At 42.2% G+C, this 22,327-nt stretch overlaps 1 protein-coding gene across 4 annotated transcripts in view; it reads right to left on the reverse strand.

Annotated features, from left to right (window-relative positions):
- Nucleotides 1-22,007, reverse strand: part of MED24 (mediator complex subunit 24) — a 78,143-nt gene extending 56,136 nt beyond the window's left edge. For all 4 annotated transcript variants that reach the window (XM_063136508.1, XM_063136507.1, XM_063136506.1 and 1 more), the window contains exons 1-10: nucleotides 21,930-22,007; nucleotides 17,582-17,723; nucleotides 13,505-13,587; nucleotides 12,409-12,447; nucleotides 11,555-11,628; nucleotides 7,605-7,828; nucleotides 5,949-6,060; nucleotides 5,697-5,847; nucleotides 3,088-3,201; nucleotides 364-411 (exon numbers count right to left, since the gene is read on the reverse strand). In XM_063136508.1, the coding sequence (XP_062992578.1) occupies nucleotides 364-411; nucleotides 3,088-3,201; nucleotides 5,697-5,847; nucleotides 5,949-6,060; nucleotides 7,605-7,828; nucleotides 11,555-11,628; nucleotides 12,409-12,447; nucleotides 13,505-13,587; nucleotides 17,582-17,714 (978 nt within the window). In that variant the 5' untranslated portion in view covers nucleotides 17,715-17,723; nucleotides 21,930-22,007. The remainder of the gene's footprint in view (nucleotides 1-363; nucleotides 412-3,087; nucleotides 3,202-5,696; nucleotides 5,848-5,948; nucleotides 6,061-7,604; nucleotides 7,829-11,554; nucleotides 11,629-12,408; nucleotides 12,448-13,504; nucleotides 13,588-17,581; nucleotides 17,724-21,929) is intronic.
- Between the last annotated feature and the right edge of the window lie 320 nt (nucleotides 22,008-22,327).

A 22,327-nucleotide genomic window follows, 5' to 3' on the forward strand; every position in this document is an offset into this window, starting at 1 on the left:
CTGCTTTCTTGAATCAAAGAAAAAGAGCCATTTAGTCCAGCATTCGGTCTCTAACAGTGGACCCAATGTCACTACGAAGCTCACAAATGGAGCATGATGGAGCTAGCATCCCTTTTTTGTCCTGAGAACCTGATAGTGAGAGAAATCTTGCCTCTGTGTGTGGAGGTTTCATTCATAGCCATAATGGATAGCAGCCATTGACAGACCTATTCTCTATGAATTTACCCGATCCTGTAATCCTCTTTAATCCCAGTACTTTTAATGGCAAATTTGGCATTATGATGACTTGTTTCAGCTTTTCTTCCCATATTACATTTTTTTAATTAATGGTTTTAAACAATGCATAAATGGGCTGACTTTTACCTTTTCTCCTTGGGGATATTTTTTCAGTTTCACCAATACTTGCGGGATCTGAAACACAGCAAAATAAGAATGCAATCATGATCCAAACAAACTAGTGCTTCATTGTCTCATTGCCTCATGTAGGTGTCCTGGACTGCCCAAGTGTCCTTGCCTTTTCACTCCCTTCCTCCTTTTCCTAGATCCTGTGTGATGCTTGTCCTGAGCCTCCTTTCCTGAGCCTCGCCTTCACGCATTTCCTCTACACCCGCTACCTGTCCTTCATCAGGTTCTGCTTCTTAACCCCATGGCTGCAGTGCTTCTTTCATCTACAAATGCCCACAGCCCCTTAGCAAAACTTGCACTCAGCCTTCTGCCCCCCAGAGCCTTCCAGTCCTATTCCCCCTAACCAAACATATGCCCTTCTGTCCTCCAGCCCCATTTGAGGTTCCCCCCCCCCCACCAACCCAGCAATGTAACTCTGCTTTCATTTTGCTCACAAATGCTGTATAGCACAGGAAATGTTCACAGGCAGTTTGGCTGTTGCTTCCTGCCCCCTATCAAATGACATGCAGTTGTAAATTGGTCTAGTTTCTTTCACTGACAAATTTGATGGGGTACTATATTTGGTGGAGAACACAGCATATTAGATTAGAAGGTGGAAGAGCCAGGTATCAAAACTCCACTCAGTTATGAAACTTGAGTGGATGACATTAAGTGTTTCTCTCAGGCTAATCTGGCTTTTGAAAATAATGAATTGTGAAGCACTTTGCACACCACATTATTATTAATATTAATATACCGCCCCATGGCTGAAGCTCTCTGGGTGGTTTACAAAGATTAAAAAGTTGAACATTAAAAATTGATATACAAAATTTAAAAGCATAAAAGCATAAAAACAGACAACATACAAGGACAATATATATTTTAAACAACTGTGAACTCTCAGCCAGGCCTAAATATAGAACTAGGGTCAATTAAACTCAGCATATGCTGTTAAATGCCTGGGAGAAAAGAAAAGTCTTGATCTGGCGCTGAAAAGAACGCAAGCCGGCCAGAGTCAGTCTTACATGTTTGAACCTCTTGGTCCTCATTATTAACCTGGCTGCCGCATTTCGCACAAGCTGCAGCTTCTGAACCATCTTCAAAGGCAGCCCCACGTAGACGGCATTGCAGTAATCCAACTTGGAGGTTACCAGATATAACCTTCATGCTATCATGTGGCAATAGGTTCCAGAGTTTAAATGGTCGTTCTAGCTTTTGCTTTGTTCTACAACAGGGTGGGGCATGTGCAACCCTCCAAAAGTTGGTGGGCTGCAACTCCCATAAGCCCTACCCAGCACAGAGAGTTGTGAGAGATGATGGGAGTCGCAGTCCAGACGTTCCCCATCCCTGTTCCAGCTTGTTCAGGGATGTATGTGTGTTTCTGTTTGTCTTCTTCATACTTCTTAATTTATTCGTCCCTGCATGGTTACATGATGTACTTGGGCTTCAGTAGAGATTTACTGAGCAGGCACGGAATGCTAAATTGCAATTTGTTGAGTCTCTTTTGGGGAATCTAGCCGCGTCAGGGTGTGTTTACCAAGAAAGCCAGAGAGAAGGAAGACAGAGCCATCTGGCGTATGTTTACATTGCAAAAAAATAATAAAAAAAAATTATACAGCTGAATGCAAAGACTCCTCCAGGCTCTACCAAGGGTGACAGGCCAGAAAGAAAGAATACAAGAAGAGCTGGGGAAGATTCATGTGTGCGCCAGGGCCCTACAATAGTAGAGAGACATTCGGCATCCTGTCAGAGAGTAGATCTGGCCACTTCCATTGATGCAGAGGGGGAAGCTACAATTACAAAAGGAAAGAATGAGCACAGCAGTGTTTATACCACAGCGAGTGGGAAAGGGCTTAAGTCACAGACCCTGCCAGACCTTGGGGTTATTTGCCTTTTTATTTTCAAGTTTCTCATCACTACAACAACCATGAAGCTACCTGGCTTCCCACAATCCCCTTCAGTTTCTCATCACTACAACAACCATGAAGCTCCCTGGCTTCCCACAATCCCCTTCAGTTTCTCATCACTACAACAACCATGAAGCTCCCTAGCTTCCCACAATCCCCTTCAGTTTCTCATCACTACAACAACCATGAAGCTTCCTAGCTTCCCACAATCCCCTTCAGTTTTTCATCACTACAACAACCATGAAGCTCCCTGGCTTCCCACAATCCCCTTCAGTTTCTCATCACTACAACAACCATGAAGCTCCCTAGCTTCCCACAATCCCCTTCAGTTTCTCATCACTACAACAACCATGAAGCTCCCTAGCTTCCCACAATCCCCTTCAGTTTCTCATCACTACAACAACCATGAAGCTCTCTAGCTTCCCTCAATCCCCTTCAGTTTCTCATCACTACATCAACCATGTAGCTCCCTGGCTTCCCACAATCCCCTTCAGTTTCTCATCACTACAACAACCATGAAGCTGCCTGGCTTCCCACAGTCCCCTTCAGTTTCTCATCACTACTACAACCATGAAGCTCCCTTGCTTCCCACAATCCCCTTCAGTTTCTCATCACTACAACAACCATGAAGCTCCCTAGCTTCCCACAATCCCCTTCAGTTTCTGATCACTACAACAACCATGAAGCTCCCTAGTTTCCTACAATCCCATTCAGTTTCTGTTGCTCAGCAAACTGGGAAACACAATCAGCACTGGAAGAGCGGAGCCCAGCTGTCTCTACTTGAAAAGCAGCTTACCTTGAGAAACGTGAAGGCCGTCCATTTCAACTCCTCTGTCCCTTCAGGAGACTCAATCAGGCCCACAAAGCAGGCTTTCCAGATTTCCAGAATGAAAAGTGGGGATGGGATACGCTAGTGGGGAGAAGAGAGAGAGCAAGAGCAGGCCTCAGGACCTCCCACAGGGCAGATCATTTAAACTCAGGGTGGTCCAGCCTTCACTATAGGCCGAGCGCGTCATCTGTAGCACAGCCATGGGCTTATCTGGCAGTCCGATTCCACCCTCAGCCAATCTCTCATACAAAGCACTCCCCCTCTCTTGGAATGCTTCTTGATCCTGCCGCCAAGGTTGACAAACTGCAGCTGTGCTTGGTAGCCAATGATCATTTCCACTAGCCAGCAGGAATATACTAAAAGTGCCTCTGAGCACAGGCAGCGCCTTTCTCTTTCTACTAAGCTAGTGCAGCCTCCCCTCCCCACAACAAATGAAAGAAAAAGGCTTACAGGGCAGCTTACAGTAAGGTGACCCTATGAAAAGGAAGACCGGGCTCCTGTATCTTTAACAGTTGTATTGAAAAGGGAAATTCAGCAGGTCTCATTTGTATATATGGAGAACCTGGTGAAATTCCCTCTTCATCACAACAGTTAAAGCTGCAAGTGCCCTGCCCTCTTTTAAATCTGGTCACTCTAGTATAGCTCCTGCACCTTTAACTGTTGTGATGAAGAGGGAATTTCACCAGATTCTCCATATATACAAATGACACCTGCTGAAATTCCCTTTTCTATACAGCTGTTAAGATACAGGAGCCCTGCCCTCCTTTTCATATGGTCACCCTAATACTGGGGGCAAAAGGCTAGTAAATACAGCTTTTCCTTGCAAGAAAGGTTTTTCTCCCTTCCTTGCAGCAGCTACTCAAGTCTCTTTCTCGCCCACCCACCTTTTTAAAAAATCAGCCCTGGCTCTGTAGTGAGGTAGAGTAAAGGTCCTGCAGACAAAGTATTTTAAAATGGCGGACCCAGTTCCCTCTCAGTCAGTCAGTCAGAGTACGGCAGACACATAGCAGAATTAGTGATTCAGTGGCAGCCAACTTTATCAACTCAATAAGGGAAATGCTGGACGTTTCGGGGGTGGGGTCTGCAAGGCAAAATACGGTAGCTGCTTCTTCCTGGAGACTGCTTCCCAATTCTGACCACCAGAACTAAATTCATGGACATTACGGTGACTGTAATTGTGGACTCCTATCTGCAGCCTCATCTAGAGGCTTCCTTATGAGCAAGAACTAGAAGCCAGCTTGGGTGAGAGAGGAGAAGTCAGCTTTGGTGAAGTCCTGCAGGCTAGATCCAGTCTGTAAGTGTCAGCTGGACATTTCTGATTTAACACTGTCGTATTTCCTCTGGGAGTCCCTGCCATTTCAGGTGAGGTAGGTGGCAACGGGGAAGAGGGTCTTCTAAATTGTGGCACCGTGCCTATGGAATTCACTCCCAGAGAGGCTCACTAGCACTCACGTTGTGGTCTTTTTGGAGTCAGGCACAGATACTCTTATTCTTTTAAAAACATATGTTAAGCTTTAACACTGCTATGCTTGACTACTACTTTATTTAATGTTGGCTTTTTGTTGCACTTTCTCCTTTATTGTAAAGTACTCTGGAAGTTGTTCATTAAATAGTGGTATAGAAATTTATTTATTTATTTATTAAAATATAAATATATTTTAAAGAACCCTGGTAAATATTTTTATTCAAATCCTGATCTTAAATCAGAGCCTATCACCTGACCTGCTCTGGCCAATTGCTGTTAAGAAGCTTTCCTGTTCGCCTTCCTCTAATTCCCTCTTTTAGCCAGAGCTGGGTGGTGGTAAACAGGCTGAAATCTTCAACTGAGCTCTCATGTTCTGGACCAACCGTAGATTCAAGACCTGATAAAACAGGTTCATACTGACATATCCGATTTTTTAAAAAAGAAATTGGTCAAAATTGAAAAAGAAATGCCATGGAAAAATGTGGGCCTTGATCGCCAACCTGCCTGCTGTGAATCTAGGAATAATGCGTGAAAAAATAGGCTGATGGGCTTTCACCAGAGAAGAGTAACTTCCAGTCTCCACGTTCACTGTAGATGTGCACAGCCAAAAGCATAGAAAGTTTGCTAGGAAAGGCTTGTGTACTTTTTCTCTTTCCACCCCAAATTTACAGTTGAAATTGGAAGCCAGCAATACATAGCCTGTGCATGTCTCCATCTACTGTCATCAAAGGCCTTAGTCAAATATTCTTTAAATTTTCCTGTTAGTTTAATTCTTTTCTTAAGAGTGCTACAGTGGATGCCTGCTCTAGATACAGTTCACCACATGGTAAAATCAATGTTGGACTGAACAACTTCAGAACGCAAGTGAGACTGAATGCTCTGCCATAAAAACACAGCCCGCACAGAGAAAACTACATGTCAGGCTGAAGAATTCTAGCTGAGCCTTTCCTTAACATGCTATACACTGGCTGTTTTTCATTATAAGAGAGTCTTCAAATATACAACCCTCCACCTACAGCTTGAACTGGAACCATTCTAACAGGTGATCGCTTCTTTAGACCAGGACAGAGGGAGACAGGTACAGCGCATCCCTTCTATGATCCAGACATACCTGCATCCTTTTGACCATCATGAGCTGCTCCACTAGTGGCTGTGGTTCTCCAGTCAGGTTCATTGTCCCCTCCAACAGCACCACAGCATGGATGGTGGGGAAACCAGTTTTGTTCAGCTGTTCTGAATGCACCGAGAGCATGGTGGGGATACTGTGTAGAATATCAGGAAAGAAGGGAAGAAGAGATATTAAAATCTAGTTTCCTTTGCATGTGAAAGGAGAAACTGCACCCTGCAGCTGCTGTTTGCTCACCTCTTGACAAGGCTGATGCACTCCTCCACCTGACTCCGCAATTGGTTGTTGCTGATGTGTCCCAAGCTGTCTGCCAATTTGGCTAGGGACTGTTCGATTGCATTCCAAGAAGCTACATAGGAGAGACAGGGGGGTTTAAATTTCAATCAGGTATATTCCTCAGCTCAGCAATTCAGCTAAGGCAGACTTAAAACAAATAGAGAAAACACTCCCAAAGTGTAACAATGCACACAACGCTCATTTATTGGATTGTTTTTCTTCCAGCAAAAAATACTTAGGCCACTTTTCACACACACACACACACGCCTTTGAGATTCACCAGACCGAAACTTGGGAGAAAAAGAGGCCCAACAAAACACAATGCATATGCCTTATTGCATGCACGCATAAACAGCACTGGGTTTATGGGTGCAAGCAATAAGGCAAGGACAGAAGAGCTACCTCCAACTTTCTGTCTCTACTAGCATCCTCACCTGTTCATAGGCACAGTAGTAGTTTTTTGGGATTCAAGATATATATAAGGCACTGCTTTATACTACTTCAGGCCACTGACCTATCAAGCCCAATGCTGTACTGTAAATTTTAACTGCTAGTGGCTCTAAGTCTTTGGTAGAGCTATTCTCCAGTCCTGCTACCCAAAATGTTTTAACTGGAGATGCAAGGGTTTAATCCTTCTATTTAGGCTCAGTTCAGACAACACTTTTCCCTACACAATGGGAAAACTCCACTCAATGGTTGAGTTTTTAGGGGGTACTCACCAAACACATGTTCTAACTCCACCATTGTGTGACTGTGGGCTCCCATGCAGTTGAGTAAAAGGCAATGCAATGTTTGATTGACAGTTCCTCTGCCCTCTCTCCTCCCCCAGTCCTCCTGATGGTATCCCATAAGCCATTGCTACAAAAAAACCATTCCAGCAGCACTCCTAAAGCAGCACTCCCTCCACTCTTGCCAGAGAACTATGTAGCCAGTGGGAAAGGTCCACACAACAGGGAAACACCACGGAGCCCTACACACACACAACACACCAGTTGTGCAGAAACTCTCCTCTCATTCAGTGTGGAGTGTTTTCTAAAAAAAAAACCTCCGCCGTGGGGTGGAGTTTTCCCTCCCGACAACACATTTCTCAGCAGTGGTGTAAAAACTCCACCATGGAGTTCTAAAACCACCATAGAGAAACGTGTTGTCTGAACTGAGCCACGCAAGCACGTGCTTTATATCTAGGACACTGCCCTTTTCAAATTAAGGCTTTCATCGAGACTATAGCTATTAACATGTGGGATCACGCCACAAACTTTCGAGTATACTATTTATATCTTGAAGCTTAAAAACAGGCATAGGAATAGTTGCAAAGATTAATGGTTTTGGGAAACAGCTGGGAACATGTAGGCTTGCCTAGCCGGGAGGTCGCAGTGCATCCCGGGAGGAAAAAATGAAGAATTGAGGGCACTGGACGCTCTGATAAAAGAGGCTGAAGTGCCCCTACTTCAAACCCTGTAAAGGGCCCTAAACATGTATATTTCTGGAATAATTCCCTGACAAGACATACAGGTGGGTCCCGAGCTGTGGCCCTGAGCCAACCTTGGACTGAAATCAATTCTGACGGTTCTTTTTTATGATTATAAGCAAGCTGTCTCTGCCATACAAGCCACATACATGTCTCTTCCAGCTTGGCTATATGAATCAAGGCTCGGTTCTTGGCGCTACCCAGGATCTTCAGCAGCCGCTCCAGGCACATCTTGAGCTGGTTCTCAGCAGCTCCCTGCTCCAGGGGCTCCTTCAGTTTCTCAGTGTAGAAGGCAGCGCAGCGCAGCATCCAACTGAGGACGCTCATCAGGGCACGGCAAAGCCCAATGCATTCTTCTGCCTTGCCATGGCAGCTGCAGGAAGAGTAAGCAGAGAGCGACATATGTGGGCCATCTCCAACAATGACACCGACTTCCTTGGCTCAACCACACCGTTGAAGGGCCTCTAGGAGCTCCACTGTGGTCTCCGGGTCCCACGGGTTCACTCCAAGCACCACCCATACGTGGGTGGAGCTTAGACAGAACTAATGAAGAACCAAAAGAAAATCCTGCCAGAGACATAGGTACTATCCTGTCTTCTCCGAGTGGCGGGGAGAGAGAAAGAGAGAGAGAGAGAGAGAGAAGAGCCTTGCCAATCCTGATGGAAACGCATCAGGAAAGAGCTTTACTGTGCAGAAGGCTTGAGTGGCTACAAGGAGAGTTAAAGTGCTGGAACATCAGTGTATGTGGGGTGGGGGTGGGGGGAGAAACAGTTTTTCAACACCACTGAGCTATGAAGCTCAGGGGGTGGCCAGCTCAATGCTCAACAGTGACAGAGAAGAAATGCAGTGGCCCATTCCAGACAGCTCCCAGTGATCTCACAAGTCTAGGTGGTGGAGGCCAATTGCCTATACGGAAATCCTGGACCCAGAAGTCAAGGGAGAATTGGGGGTGGGGGGGAGCGGATGCATGGTGCCAACTGGATGTCTTTACTTCACCCACAGGAAAGAGAGAACGGAAGCAACAAAGCTATGTCCAGCTGAGTGGCTTAGAAAGCAAAGAAGGCTACCTTTTCAGGGACTCTGTGCATCCTACTAAGAAATTGATCTGCAAACTGAGAAGCCTCTGGTTCAACTCACTTCTCTGACATAAACTCGCCAGGAAGCTTAAAGGAGCCACTATCTCAGCCTCAATCCTCCATCTGCAATGTGGACATAATAATATTCAACTACCTTCCCTGACTGTTTTAAGAATTACTAAGATAATGTATATGCAGTGGTCTGAATATGATTACTGCCATTGTGCGCAGTACCTGGAGCTGGAATGGGCCCAGAGAGGGCTCAAAAGGCAAGACTCTGCTATTTGCTTTAGGCTAGTAAAAAATCTCTGTCTGCTCCTTCCTTATTGGGGTTTCACAACAACCTCAGGAAGGGACAGGATAATGAGGGATTTCTCCTATCAGCCAAGGGTACCAAAGTCTCTGACTGGAAGAAATCAAGCATCTGGGCCTTGCACGCTGTGGCACTGCTGTGTACACAGTCACAGTCACAATCACCACAGTACTTGCCTTTGTTTAAACAAATTAAAAAGGGAAAAGGAAAATTATCCAAGTCTATGATTAAAATGGCCTGGCCCAGAAAGCAAATGAGGATTGAGGAAGAAACCCTTTCAACGGGACAAGCGCTATTGCAACTGGCACAAATAATCCCAGACCTGAAGGGTTTTGATCAAATTAAAAAACAAAAGATTGAATTAACCAGGGAGAGGATTAAGTAGTGGGCTTTGTATCTGGCTGTGAACAGCTGTTTATCAGTGTTCTGGTGACAGGTTAATATTCATTGTTTCTATTTTCTTATCGGAATAAAGAGTTCCTATTTCCTCAAATTTCAATCACACCAACATACTCACTTGTTAGCTCTAAATTAAGGGCATTATAATCACAGATTTTTGTCAGATTTTAGCAAGCTCAAATCTTTGAAACAAAAGACAAAAACAGAGGTAAATAAGTTACATGCAAGTATGTGGATCTCACATGAGATGGGTGGGCAGAATCAAGTTTCCTCACAATTCCTGTATTCTTTTGCTGTTGGTTCATTTTGTACATTTTAAAAAAGCACATTTCTAGTCCTCATGGTTGTGAAGATAGACTTGGTAAGATCACTGACTCCACACAACACGGGGGGTTTACCACACACTACTGTCTAACTATGGTCACTGGATGAGGCAACTGATGAAGAAGTCTGAAACAACAGTCAATTCAGATATAGGCTAGAGGGCTTTACAGCACAACTCTAGTTGCAGATATATTTGATTTATATCCTGCCTTTCCATTAAGAAAATGGTGCTCAAGGCCGATGGTTTTGAAGTATAAAGATTTCAATGACTTGGCCTCACTATCCCATCATGTTCTCCAGGACTGACAAAGAACATGCTCTAAAAACATTCTGGATTAGGTAGGCCTCGGTCTGATCTAGCAATATTCTTCTATGCTCTTAAGAAAGAGTGTATGCATATTCAATATAGATTAGTCCCGCCTTAATTATTAGGCGATCCAGTGGTTTATGGCTGTCAGTTGAAGTGCGCTAACTTTAGTTTTGTGAGTTCCATTTATATTTTACTAGAATTCCCATGGACAACCAATGAGTTTTAAAATTTACAATGCAGGAATGAATACGAAGGATCTCCTTACAATTAAGGCACAACTAAAACGTGTAAAGTAAATGTGTGCTCTTATTTCAGAAGATAAGAAGTGCCTTGTTAAATTAGACCAAGCACTGACACCACAATTCTCATTTCCTACTTATATTGCATTGTTATTTATTACGGTCACAGACCAGCAAAATCAACACCAAAACATGCAAAGGATAGATAAAAAGTGACATAAAAACAAAATACAGCTTGGTGAGTTACTTCTCTCAGAAGGACTGCAATGTTATTTTTCTAATTTGCACTGAGGTCATGAGAAACTTAGAGACCCTTTCAGTAATATGGGAGGACACATCCCTTAAACAGATTAATACCAACGTTGTGGGGCTACATCCAGAAAAGGCTGTTAATAAAGGAAAGATTAACGTTTTTCTGCATTCCTCATACATGTTACAATGCAAAATTACATGTTCAACAAATTCTATTGCTCCAGAACCACAGGGACAGCTCCATTAAGTTCAACCACAGCTTTTAAAGCTCAGCTAAAAAAAATTCTTTTTCCTAAAGCTTTTAAAACTTGATTTTGTTCTGACTTTATACTGTTAGTTTTACCCTACCCAGTGCCTGTTTACCCTACCCTGTGCCTGTTTGCATTATCTTCCCCTCCTTATTGTTTTATTATGATTTTATTAGAATGTAAGCCTATGCGGCAGGGTCTTGCTATTTACTGTTTTACTCTGTACAGCACCATGTACATTGATGGTGCTATATAAATAAATAATAATAATAATAATAATTAACCAGGATCTTACTAAATTGTCCTTCTAGTAATGCTGATGGCAACACATTAAAGCGAGCAAGGGTAAATGCTCTCCTATATTTGGGAATGGTTAAAGCATACAGATATGACGCTGCACTGAGCCCATAGTTATTAAAATTATTGTAGAGCAGTGGCGAGCAAGAATTGTTAGCAGCAGTTCTTAAATGCTGTAGATCTAGATCTATTAGTCTTTGAACAACAAGAGATTGGGCCTTCTGGAGCCCAGAGTTGCCTACAGCTTCCACAGAGAAGCCCAGCCTAAATAGCTTCTTCTCCATCTCTCTCATCCAACGAGTGACATAGGGATCTGAGAGCAGTAAAAAGAGATAGCTACCAGAAGCTGCAAGGAACATTTCCTACTTAGATGTGATTGATCTATCAGGCCCCTAACAGCACCATTCAGCTTATTATGGTGTAGTCCTGTTCTCATGGCTCATTCTTGTTTATTGTAGTGTTCATGCTATTTCCATGTTTTGTTGTAAAATGACAACAATAACAACAATTATTATTTATTATTGATAACATTTCTATACCGCTCCACAGCTGAAGCTCTCTGGGCAGTTTACATAAGATTAACAATAAAGAAACCCAGCAACAAGCAGGGACTTTGTGGTCCATCGGCTGATCAAACCTACCTGAGCCGGTCGCAGAACATATCCATAATTTCTAGCAATGACTGGACACAGAGGTCTCGGGAGAAGTCATCAAACTGAAACAGGGAAAACAAAAACAAAAGAGATGGTCTCATAATAAACAAGAGAAAATGCAAAACATGGAACTAGGCTTCTCACAATATAGTTTCCTACCTGGACATGATTTCCATATAAGAAGCTGCATATATAGCTTGATGCAATACAGCCTATATTCTGCGCCTGCTCAGCGCTTCAATAGATTCGAGGAGATATTAACTTACCAAATGACACCGACAGCAACTCTGTTCCCATTACACATTATTAACATGGCTCCACACTTAGTGGAGATGTTAACATTTCCTTGGTTAAGACATCAGAAACACCCATCATGTTCACTTCTTCCTTCTTCCACTGAAATTCCCCCCTATTCCCCCCATCTACACTGATGTCTACACCAAATTGAATGGTAATCTTGGAATTTTTAACCAGCGGTTCCAAATTAGATTCAAATCTTAGTATTAAACAGTATCTTCTAGCTAAGCATGTTCAGCATTAATCTAGGTGCAGAAATAATGCTAACCGTGGTGCTGGAAGGAGAAAGGAGGAATTCAAGAGTGAGAAAGGGGAAAGGAGTATATGTGCCAGCGAGGCACACCTACACCAGATCTACGTAAACATCACTTCAGAATGGGTCAACGCATGCCGATTTGCAGAATCAGTGGAACTTTTCTCAAGAATAGAAGTGGCATGGAATTGACAAGCATCGAAGACTTCTGAATTCATACAAAGCAAATTCTAAATAGTAACAAGACCGTGGTTGAGCAGGTAAGGAGGGTAGAGAAATGTTTGAATGCTACCTTGCTGATGGCCATCAGAACGGTAGAATAGGACACCATCTGTAAACAAGAGAGAGAGAGAGATGGTTACTAGCCAACGCTAATATTTAAACAAACAAATAAACCCACAAACAAGCCCTGCCATTTTGACCGGCATCAGGGGAGGTGGAGGGGGGGGCCGACAAGGTCACTTAACAGCGACACAGCTTGTTGCTTGAGCATTGGTCTGGCACAAATTTAAACAGACATTTTTAGGTGATGGCATATTTGCTTCACATCAGCTTTAAAGTAAGCAACTAGAGAAGGAAAAGGAGAGTTTAAAAAGCAACAAAAAAGCTTCTCTCTGTAGCAAGATCTTGCAAGAATTTCACAGCACCATTTGTACCAAGAGAAGAAGGGAGAGATGTCACTTGCCCTTCTCACTTTGGGAAAACATTATGCAAGACAATATATCATCATTGTCTGCTTGGCCGAAGGCAAACAAGATAGCTAAGATTCTGTTTCGCAGCCACAGATACTTGTAGAAATTTCTATTAAACATTCATTTACTTTTATTTATAATTGGCCTAATAATTTGAAGGAAAAAAACCAATAAAACCAAAAATATAAAACTCCTGGGCTGTGTGTGTTTGCTGCAATTCTGCAGGAGCCCAGAATTCCACTCTCAACATGTACAGGCTTTACTTAGGAAAAAAAGAAAAAGCATGTTTCTAGCCCCTATGGTTGCAAAGATATGCTTGAAAGCATGTGGACAATGTCTTCGGAGATCTCTGTAGACAGAGGGGTAGCTGAATAAGATTTCCAGTGTTTGGGAACAGAGCTTTAGTGCCCTGAGTGACCCCTTCCCCATGATTTAGCAAAAACAAAATTATGCAAAAAGGTGTTTTGTTTTGTTTGTTTTTAAAAAAGAATTATGTTAATAAAAAACTATTCAAATTGGCCAAACATTTCAGAGAGGAAAAAAGCAGGAAAACTTTACAGTGCATTACTTAGATCTCCATTCTGTCAATTTTTTAAAAAAAGAGTATATGAATTCCCTAACTGAAAGAAATCATCCATCCCATTAACATCTGTTTATACCTTCTGATGATGTAAGGGACTATGATAGGATTCTTACCTGGGAGCTGATGGCATATTTCAGGTAGGACAGGAGTAGTGGGTTTGGTGATGGGCCAATCATGGCTTGTTCAAGAAGTGCTTCTGCAATTAAAAAAGAAAAGAAATCCAACTTGGAAAATGTGCATTCTCATGAAGAAGAATGAAAGCCATCATGGGATCAGCAAAGACCTCACGTGAAAACTGGGGCACTCTCAGGAATTGCCAAAGTCCTCTAATTTTGCATCCTCTGGCAGCACAAGAGGAGGAAATAATTCAGAAATGAAAAAAAAGCCAATTCATTGTTCCACAAGGTATTTTGGGTAGGAAATGGACACTGCCACCACCGCTGCCCCCTCTCCCCATGCACCGAATTTGCTGCAATCAATGGATATGACCTTTGCATGACCTCTGTAGCTTCAGATGGAACAGAACACTTCTCAGACATCACCTCTGCTAACCCGCAATGCATGTCAACACTTCCTAGGATTGAGGCAAGGGGGCGGAAAGGACATTTGAGGGTTGGCATAGAGGTTCTCTCAGTAGAATGCAGGCCAGTCACTGACATTCACTTCCCAGTGGCAGCCTGCCAGGATTTGGAAGACAGGATGGGGTAGCATACATCCTATCTGCTCAGTCAAGCTTTTAATTAACCATCTGAATGACTACAGATGAGGGAGGAGCTCTTTAAGACAGGCTATTTTGCAGTCTTCCTTGAGTTTTCTTTCTCTCTCTCTCTCTCTAACACACACACACACACACACACACACAGACGTTTTATAATAAGACCAAAAAAGATCATAATTCTTTGTTGTGAAGGGGAACTATTCACCTCCCCAAATATTGAGCTGGTTCATATAATCAAAATAAGCCACCATGACACATGCTGTGATTTAAATAAGCAATGGTGCATTGTTTCAATTGTGGTGCATAAGGAGTGCAATATCACCACCCGAGCATGGCTTGTCAGGTTGTCCGAATGCGGGGCGGCATGGCTTGTTGGAGGGGGCAATAACCCTACAGTAACTCTATAACAGCCCATGAGCTATGGAGGAGTGTTTCCCCTCTAACAAGCCATGCTACCCAGGTTCAGATGACACAAGCCAGGCACAGGTGGTGATTATGGAAATCGTGCCATGATTTAAATAAACCACCATGGTTTATTTTGATCATGTAGACTGGCCATTGTCAGTTTTAATTATTCATAAAGCACCTAAGAATTTTGTGGTTTTCTAAAAGTTAAAAAACTTAACACAACTTCAGATGCTCTAAAAATAACCACCATGAAAAAGTGCTTCTGCTGAAGGCAGCTGACAATGTAAACACTATACACCTTCACAATTAACCACACCTTTAGCAACTATATAGGGGGGATGCCCCCAAATAGCTACCGGCATTATTCCAAGCACTTTTAGCTGTCACTAGGCCTAACCAGTGGTGGTGTCCTTAGCAACCATTCTGCCTTCCTATATTTTCATTGCTCACATCTCATCAGAGTTGTCTGTATTCTGGGGTTGCCCTAGCAACAGCCACCACCACCATGAGAGCATCCTTCTAAAGTTGACCAAGCAATCACTAGGCCTACTCATAAGACCAAATTTATTACGATCCTTTCTAAGGTGCCCTTTGCAGGGTTACCTTAGCAACCACTAGGCCTGCTCACAGTTCCACCCATCCACTATAGCTATTCATAGCATCAGGAATGCCCTCCAGTAACCAATGGGCATATTCCTCACACTCATCTCCCATAGCTCTTTAGAATTATCCATATCAATTCTACGGCTATCCCCCCATCAACTATTGCACCTACCCATGGCCTTTGCAGGGTAGTTACTACAACTTCTGCAGACACAAAGTTGCCATGTCTAAACAAAGAGCCAAAATCTTTCTCTGAAGCTCAGCTGGAAAACTACAGCAGTCACGCAAGGGTATTAATAATGATCACTGTTGTTTATATTCCATCATTAATCCACATGGTATGTTACAAAATTAAACAGAACAGATCCCAGCCTTAAAAGCTTTACAGACTTAAAAAAAGTGCTGAGCAAACTTAAAATTCCACAGCTTGTACCATACAAAAAAATGATACTAAAATTACTATAAAAGTGTCACCATGTTTTTAAAATAAGATTAAAACAGAAAAGAGTAATGCTGTAGCCAAGGGCAGAGAAGCCCAAAAATGTACAAGGCAGTAGTAATACAAAATTCAACAATATATGAAGAATTCAAAGCATGATATAGATTTTCTTCCAAGGAAATTTTATCTAATCCTTATTGTTCTTATTGTTATAAAGCCAAGTATGACAACTACTAGCCAGTATTTAGGTTTCAGAATTTGGAAGAGAATATTATGGGACTTTCAATGGTCTGAAGATGCATCTGCCTTAGTCAATTAAATCAGTCTGCGTAAGTGAGCCTCCGACCCACGTAACCTCTCTCCTCTCTCTCTTCCTCTGGTGCAGCCACAAGGATATTGGAAGTTTTCTCTTCCATTTTTAACTAACCCTAGTTTAGCAATATGTCTGAACTTGGAGAAAATGCTGCTACTTTTATTTATGCTTTACTGAAATAAGCCAACTTCAACCTATGGTTGATGAAACTGGCTTGTTTCAATAAACCATAGTTAACACTTATGTGGGCTGGTTCACACAATCATTGTGGATTAAATAAGCCACAGTGGCTTGTTTAAGCTGCAGAGTATGCCAGGTGCCATTTGCCTAATCGCCCACCAGGGCATGCTTGGCTTGTCGTGTTATCCTCCTCCTTATTGGAGGAGGGAACAACCCTAAAATAATTCAACAGTAGCCCATGGTTTATTTGAGGTTGTTTCCCATTCCAACAAGCCATGCTGCCTGGGTTCAGACAACTCAACAAGCCACTCCCAGGTGGGTGATTAGACAAATGCCATCTGGCACAAACTGCAGCTTAAGCAAGCCACTGTGGTTTTTTTAACCCACAGTGATTGTGCAAACCAGGTCGTTGCAGTGTGTTCACATTTAGACATAATGCTAAACTGTGGTTATCTAAAAGCAGAACCAAATGCTTCCAATTTCTTCTATACGGCTGCACTGGAAGAGGAGAGGGAAGGTGGGAGTGTGTTGTGTCTGAATGCAAGCATTGGGACACAATCAAAAATACTTTTAGATATGAATCTTTTATGTGTGTAGATGGTCAGGCAGATAAACACATCCAGCAAAGCAGTAGCCAACCTATCTAGCATTTTGGCATCTCAGATGTGAATTCATTAAAAAGATGTGAATTCTTAACTGTTTTCTGACAAATTATCAGCATGCTTTTTTGAAAACATGAATAAACAGAAGCAACATTAGCAGCAACTTATATTGACTGTGATTAAAGAACCAAGAGGCAACAATAATTCCAAAGTAAAGAGCTCTGAGGGGAAAAGGTGTGACCTGGTATATGTGGAATATTAATTCAGAAATTTCTAGCCCACCTTTCTCAAAAGAAATCCAAAATTCAAATTATATAAAAAATTAATGAATCCAGAATATTCAATTGTATGGCGGTTTCTTGTGAGTTCAGTTTAACTAATTGTCTTCTGTAACATCAGAATGCACAATTCAATCATGATTTAGCCATTCTCACTTCCCTATACGCTGTTCCAATTCATATTATATAGCTCCTTATTCCTTTGTAGGTAACCTCATGTGAGGGGGAGAGATGAGATATTTGAAAAAGCTGCAATACTCAATTATGTATTTATTTCATAATTTGTAGCTATCAAGTTGCCAAAGTACTCTAGGCAGGAGACATATAACCAAAATATAGAAGAGTGGTTTCTTTTCAGGAGGAAAGTAGCAGCTACTCCAAATTCCCAGCACCACCTGCATCTTTTCTAGCATGACATCACTGATGGATCTTTCTGTAGTAACTAATCTTGATTTAGCACAGCACTTGCAAGGAACTAGAAACCACTGCAGTGGCTGGGGCACTTTCAGCAGCCAAGCAGTGGTCAAGTGCTAATGTATATGCTGTCAAAACAATAGACACTGCAATTTGTTGCTCACAGGTCACATGGTTTAGGGGGCGGAAACCCATCTGAACACTTATTGACTGCTATATAAACTATGAACCAGACCTGCTAAATTCAGGATGTCCCATGTAGTCCCCTTGGGGAAGAATTTCTTCATGTTTACAGCCCACTGGTAATCACTCCACCTCTCCTTCCAAGCCTGGAGAATGGCCTGCTTGAGGTTGACCACTTTCATCATTTTCCCATCCTGAAAGAAAAAGGGAAAACATGGCACAGCAATTCTGTCAAGGGTCCCTGTCAAGCTTCGAGCACTGCAGGTTATTAAACAAATCTATAGCATTTTGCAGCATACAGAGGCCTTAAAAATTCCTATATCCTTTAAGCTAAGAACACTTTCTCAGTACGACCCATATGCTTCATGGCTGCACAGGGATTTGAACCTGGGTCTCCTATAGACAGGTCCATGTGGTATTCCCTGCAGTCTGCCACATGCTGTTCCCATCTTGTTTGAGCATTTGGCTTACAGCAAGCTGTCTCCTTCAAAAAACCCATACTTGACATTCAAATATGAGAGTTAACCAAGCCCAGAACTTATTTGTCGGCCAACATCCCTGAAGAAAAGTTACATTTTCCCATTGTCACCACCAGTGGAGGTAGGGCTCTATCCCATTCACAATCACAAAGATTCATTTTGTTCCAGACAATATGCCATTATTCCTCAGGAGCACTTATATTTTGGGCCAGTTCTCTGGTTTTACACAATGCAATCCTATGCATGTTTAATCAAACATAAATTCCACTGCGTGCAATGGGGCTTACTCTCTAGTAAGTGTGTTTAGAATTGCAACCTGAGTGTCTACCGTCACAAATAACTAAATGGTATACATACTAAAGGCATATGTTCCTTTACTTTAAAAAAGTGCGTAAAATACACTGCTATTCTGCAATTAAAATTTGAAAATAATCAACACTATGTCTTTGAATCTTGTTTTGAAATACACACACATACACAGCAAATCTGAAATGGCATCTTGTGCGATTAGTAAATCCCGCATTCCTTGCATGAGGAAGCATATGTTTTTGTAGATTAGGGTGGATGGTAGAGAAATCAGGGAACCTGAATTCCGGGTTTATACTCCCAGTCTAGGAAGGAAATACAGTTTAGTCCACCTGTCAACTGTAATGCTTTTCCTAGTAAACAAGAGGGCTGAGCTACAGAAAGCAGAAGACATTCAGTAAATCCTAACAATTCTATCTAGTTTACAAGCCAAATTCGCCTGATCTGGAGCCAAAACTGAGCAAAATGAAATTAATCGGTCATGTTGCATGTCACATCTACACCATGGTTTGGCGTGATATAAATGAGCCTGGCCTCCTACTGGGTTTGTGAACAAACTGCCTCTCCTCCTCCTGCCTGATCAGAAGAATGACTTTGGAAGTTTTTATTTTCTGTTTCCCTTAAACTTGGCTTGTTGATGCATTCAAACTGGGCGTTGCGGCTTAGCACTAACTATGGGTAGTGTCAACAACTCATTTTCAAGGGTTTGAAGCTAGCTTGTTTTGAAACTGACCACAGTTTGTGATAAACCATGATCCCCAGGTTCAGACACAATGGGGCAGTTTGCAAGATTACAGCAAGGGAAATGCACCACAGTGTGACAGCTGGTTTTCCCTAATTACCTTCACTGCGGGGAGAGGGGGCAGCAACCCTCAAATAACCCAACAACAGCCTATGGGTTGAGAGTTGAGCTCCCTCAAACAAGCCATGCCAACTGGGTTTGGATGACACAGCAAGACATGCCAGGAAGGACAATTAGGGAAATCCAACTGGCACATGTGGCAGGGTTAACAAGCCATCATGACTTGTGAACCACACTGCTAACTGGGTCAAGGAGAAGCCAAATTTAACGGAAACTGAAAGCAAAATGTTTTGATGTCCTCCTCCTGACTGCACAGGATGAGAAAGTGGCCATCTTTTGCCTACCTCATCAAAGACCCCTGAGTAAACTTCACAATCATGACATAAGTACTAAGTACACTTATGGATGAGCAAATAATTAAACAACAAGAGTAAATGGGCAGTTCTCACTACAGAGGGAAGTAGAAGTGGGGTCTCCCAAGAATCTGTATTATAATCACTGTTAATATTCATAAATGATCTGAAGGCAGGAGAGAGGAGAGAAGTCTGCAGGCAACACTAAATGATTCTGGATGCAGAAAACCCAAGCAGTCTAAACAGAGCTCTAAAAGCATCTCTCCAACCTGGGTAAAGGGGCAACAAAATATAAAACGATGTTCAAATTAAGTAAGGGTACAGTGATGCACACCGGGGCAAAGATTTCTAATGTTGCATATATATTGATGCTGTTTCAACTGGTGGTGAAGAAACAAGAAAGAGACCTAGAGGTCATAGATGATAGCTGAATGAAAATGTCAACTTTGTGTGCTTGGCAAATTCCATGATACAGATTATTAGAAGAGTAAGTGAAAACAAAACTTGCTATTACAAACCCTTTATATGAGTTTATAGCACAGTCACATTTAGAATATTATGTACATTTTTGGTCAACCCATATCAGAGCTGAAAAAGGTGTTTAAAAGGGCAACCAAAATGATTACGTGATTGGAGAATATTTGCTACAAGGAAAGTCTAACATGTTTGGAGCTTGTAGTTAAGGAGGGGGAGACAATAAAGTAGGGACTTGGTTGGATTTATAAAATTATTCATTGTGTGGAGAAAGTGGAAAGAGTTTTTCTCCTTCTCCTATAATATTAAAACATGGGGTCACACAGTGAAATTGGTCTGCAGTAGGTTCAGCACAGACAAAACAAAACCCTTTACTACACAATAAATAATTTACAGCAAAATCTTTATACATGTCTACTCAGAAGTAAGTCCCATTGAGTTACATGGAGCTCATTCTAATGTAACTGTGTTTAGGATTGCTGCCTTACTCTTGCTGCTTATAAGATGTAATGACAGCCACCAGTTGAGATGGCTTTAAAAAGGGATTGAACAAATTTATGGAGGAGAGGTCTATAAATGACTATTAGCTGTGTTGGCTGTACAGAACATCCACGTTCAAGCACTGTTCCGCAGATCAGCAGTTCATCAGGGGCATCATGTTGGCCACTGTGGGAAACGGGATGGTGGACTGTACAGGCCTTTAGTCTAATCCAGCACATGTCTTCTTGAGCCTCTTGTTAACTACACCCACAGTTTACAAAGAAAGCAGTATCATTGCCAGGTAGTGTGTTTATATCTTGTATCTAACAAGATCAAGAAAGTCAGCACACTTAAACAGAGATTCTCAGATATAGAGCAGGGAGAAAGTGTGCCAGCACAACAGGATACATCTGCAAAGTTTTGAGAAGTAAAGGCCTTTTCATACATGCCAAACCAGTGTTTGTGGCTGGAAGTATACAGAGAGCCACTGCTAATCCTGGCTCCTGAATGCATGTACGTTTTAGATTGTGTATTAGAGAGTTGTCCTCTGTAATGTACCACAAACACTGTGCATGTGTGTATTTCAAAATACATTTGAGGCCCATGTACACTTAAAACATTTTGAGAAAGCAATCCTGAACATCATACTTACTTGGAAGTAAGTCACACTGAGCTTAATGGGGCTTAAAATCAAGTAAGTGTGAACAGGATGTGCATGGGGGGGGGGGGGATGCAACATATGAACTGGGCCAAAACATTAGGGCTTGTTGTGTACCAAAATTAACTCTCAATTAATTGAAACTCACACAAAAGTGATACTTTCCTCTTACTTCTGAATAACCATAGCTACCTGTCATGTATCTGGGATTAGGGAACTGGGATTCCAGTTTGGAGACCATAGTTTCCAGGAAATCTAACATCCCAACAACTCTCTTTTTACAAATTCAATTCTAGTAAGATCCTGTAGACTAAAACAATGGTTGGGAGAAAATAGATCATAAACCACCACTGACGAACCAGTAACAATTTCCATTGGGGCCACCCAGTGCTTGCTGGGATTCTACCAAAATGCTGGACTAGGTAGACCCCGATCTAACCCAAAAAGGCAGTTCTTAAACAAGAGCACACACTCAGCATCACTTAACACATACTAGTGATGCCCTATCTGTTGAAGAGATCCCAACTAAACGTTCTGGGGCGGCATCCTTAACATTCGTACCTGCGAGTATGCATTTCTACTTCTGAGTAGACATGCAAAGAATTGCACTGTTAAATTTTAAATTTAAAACACATCGGGGACCACGTGGATAAACAGACCGCGCAAACCTGAAGACAGTTTACCTCTGGACTAAAACAAAACGGAGAGATTAGAGTTCCTAAATTCTATGACAAGGTCTGCAACGGAGGTCTGGCGGCTAAAACGAAATAAAGTAAAAACACTGGGCTACACAGTTTCTTCCTTGGAACCCCAGAGAGGAAGGATTGCACAACGAGGGTCACACTTACCAACTCTCTTGCCTGTACAAAAGAAACAACACTTCTCTTAGTTCCTGGACTCCGCCATCTTCGCACCTAACAAAGAACCACGCCCGGACTGGCTGGGACCAATTCCTAAACTGCAAGGGCTGCTGGGAGTTGTAGTTCTAGTTTAGGCTACAACAATAAAGACACTTACTAAAACGTAAAAGCAATTTGAGCAAAGTAACCCTTACTTCTGAGTAAACATGCATAGGATTGCACTTACTGGATTTACTTTGGAGATGTCAATTAATTGCCTGGGGTTATACAATCCTTTTGTTAGTGAATTAATGCTTCATAGAAATTTGGGAGGGGTGGATTTTCAATAATGCTTAACAGGATTTTCTTTCTTTAATGCTTCAGTTCAACCAGATAAAATCTAGGAG

Source organism: Elgaria multicarinata, chromosome 11, assembly GCF_023053635.1.
Source record: "Elgaria multicarinata webbii isolate HBS135686 ecotype San Diego chromosome 11, rElgMul1.1.pri, whole genome shotgun sequence".
Lineage (NCBI taxonomy): Eukaryota > Metazoa > Chordata > Lepidosauria > Squamata > Anguidae > Elgaria > Elgaria multicarinata.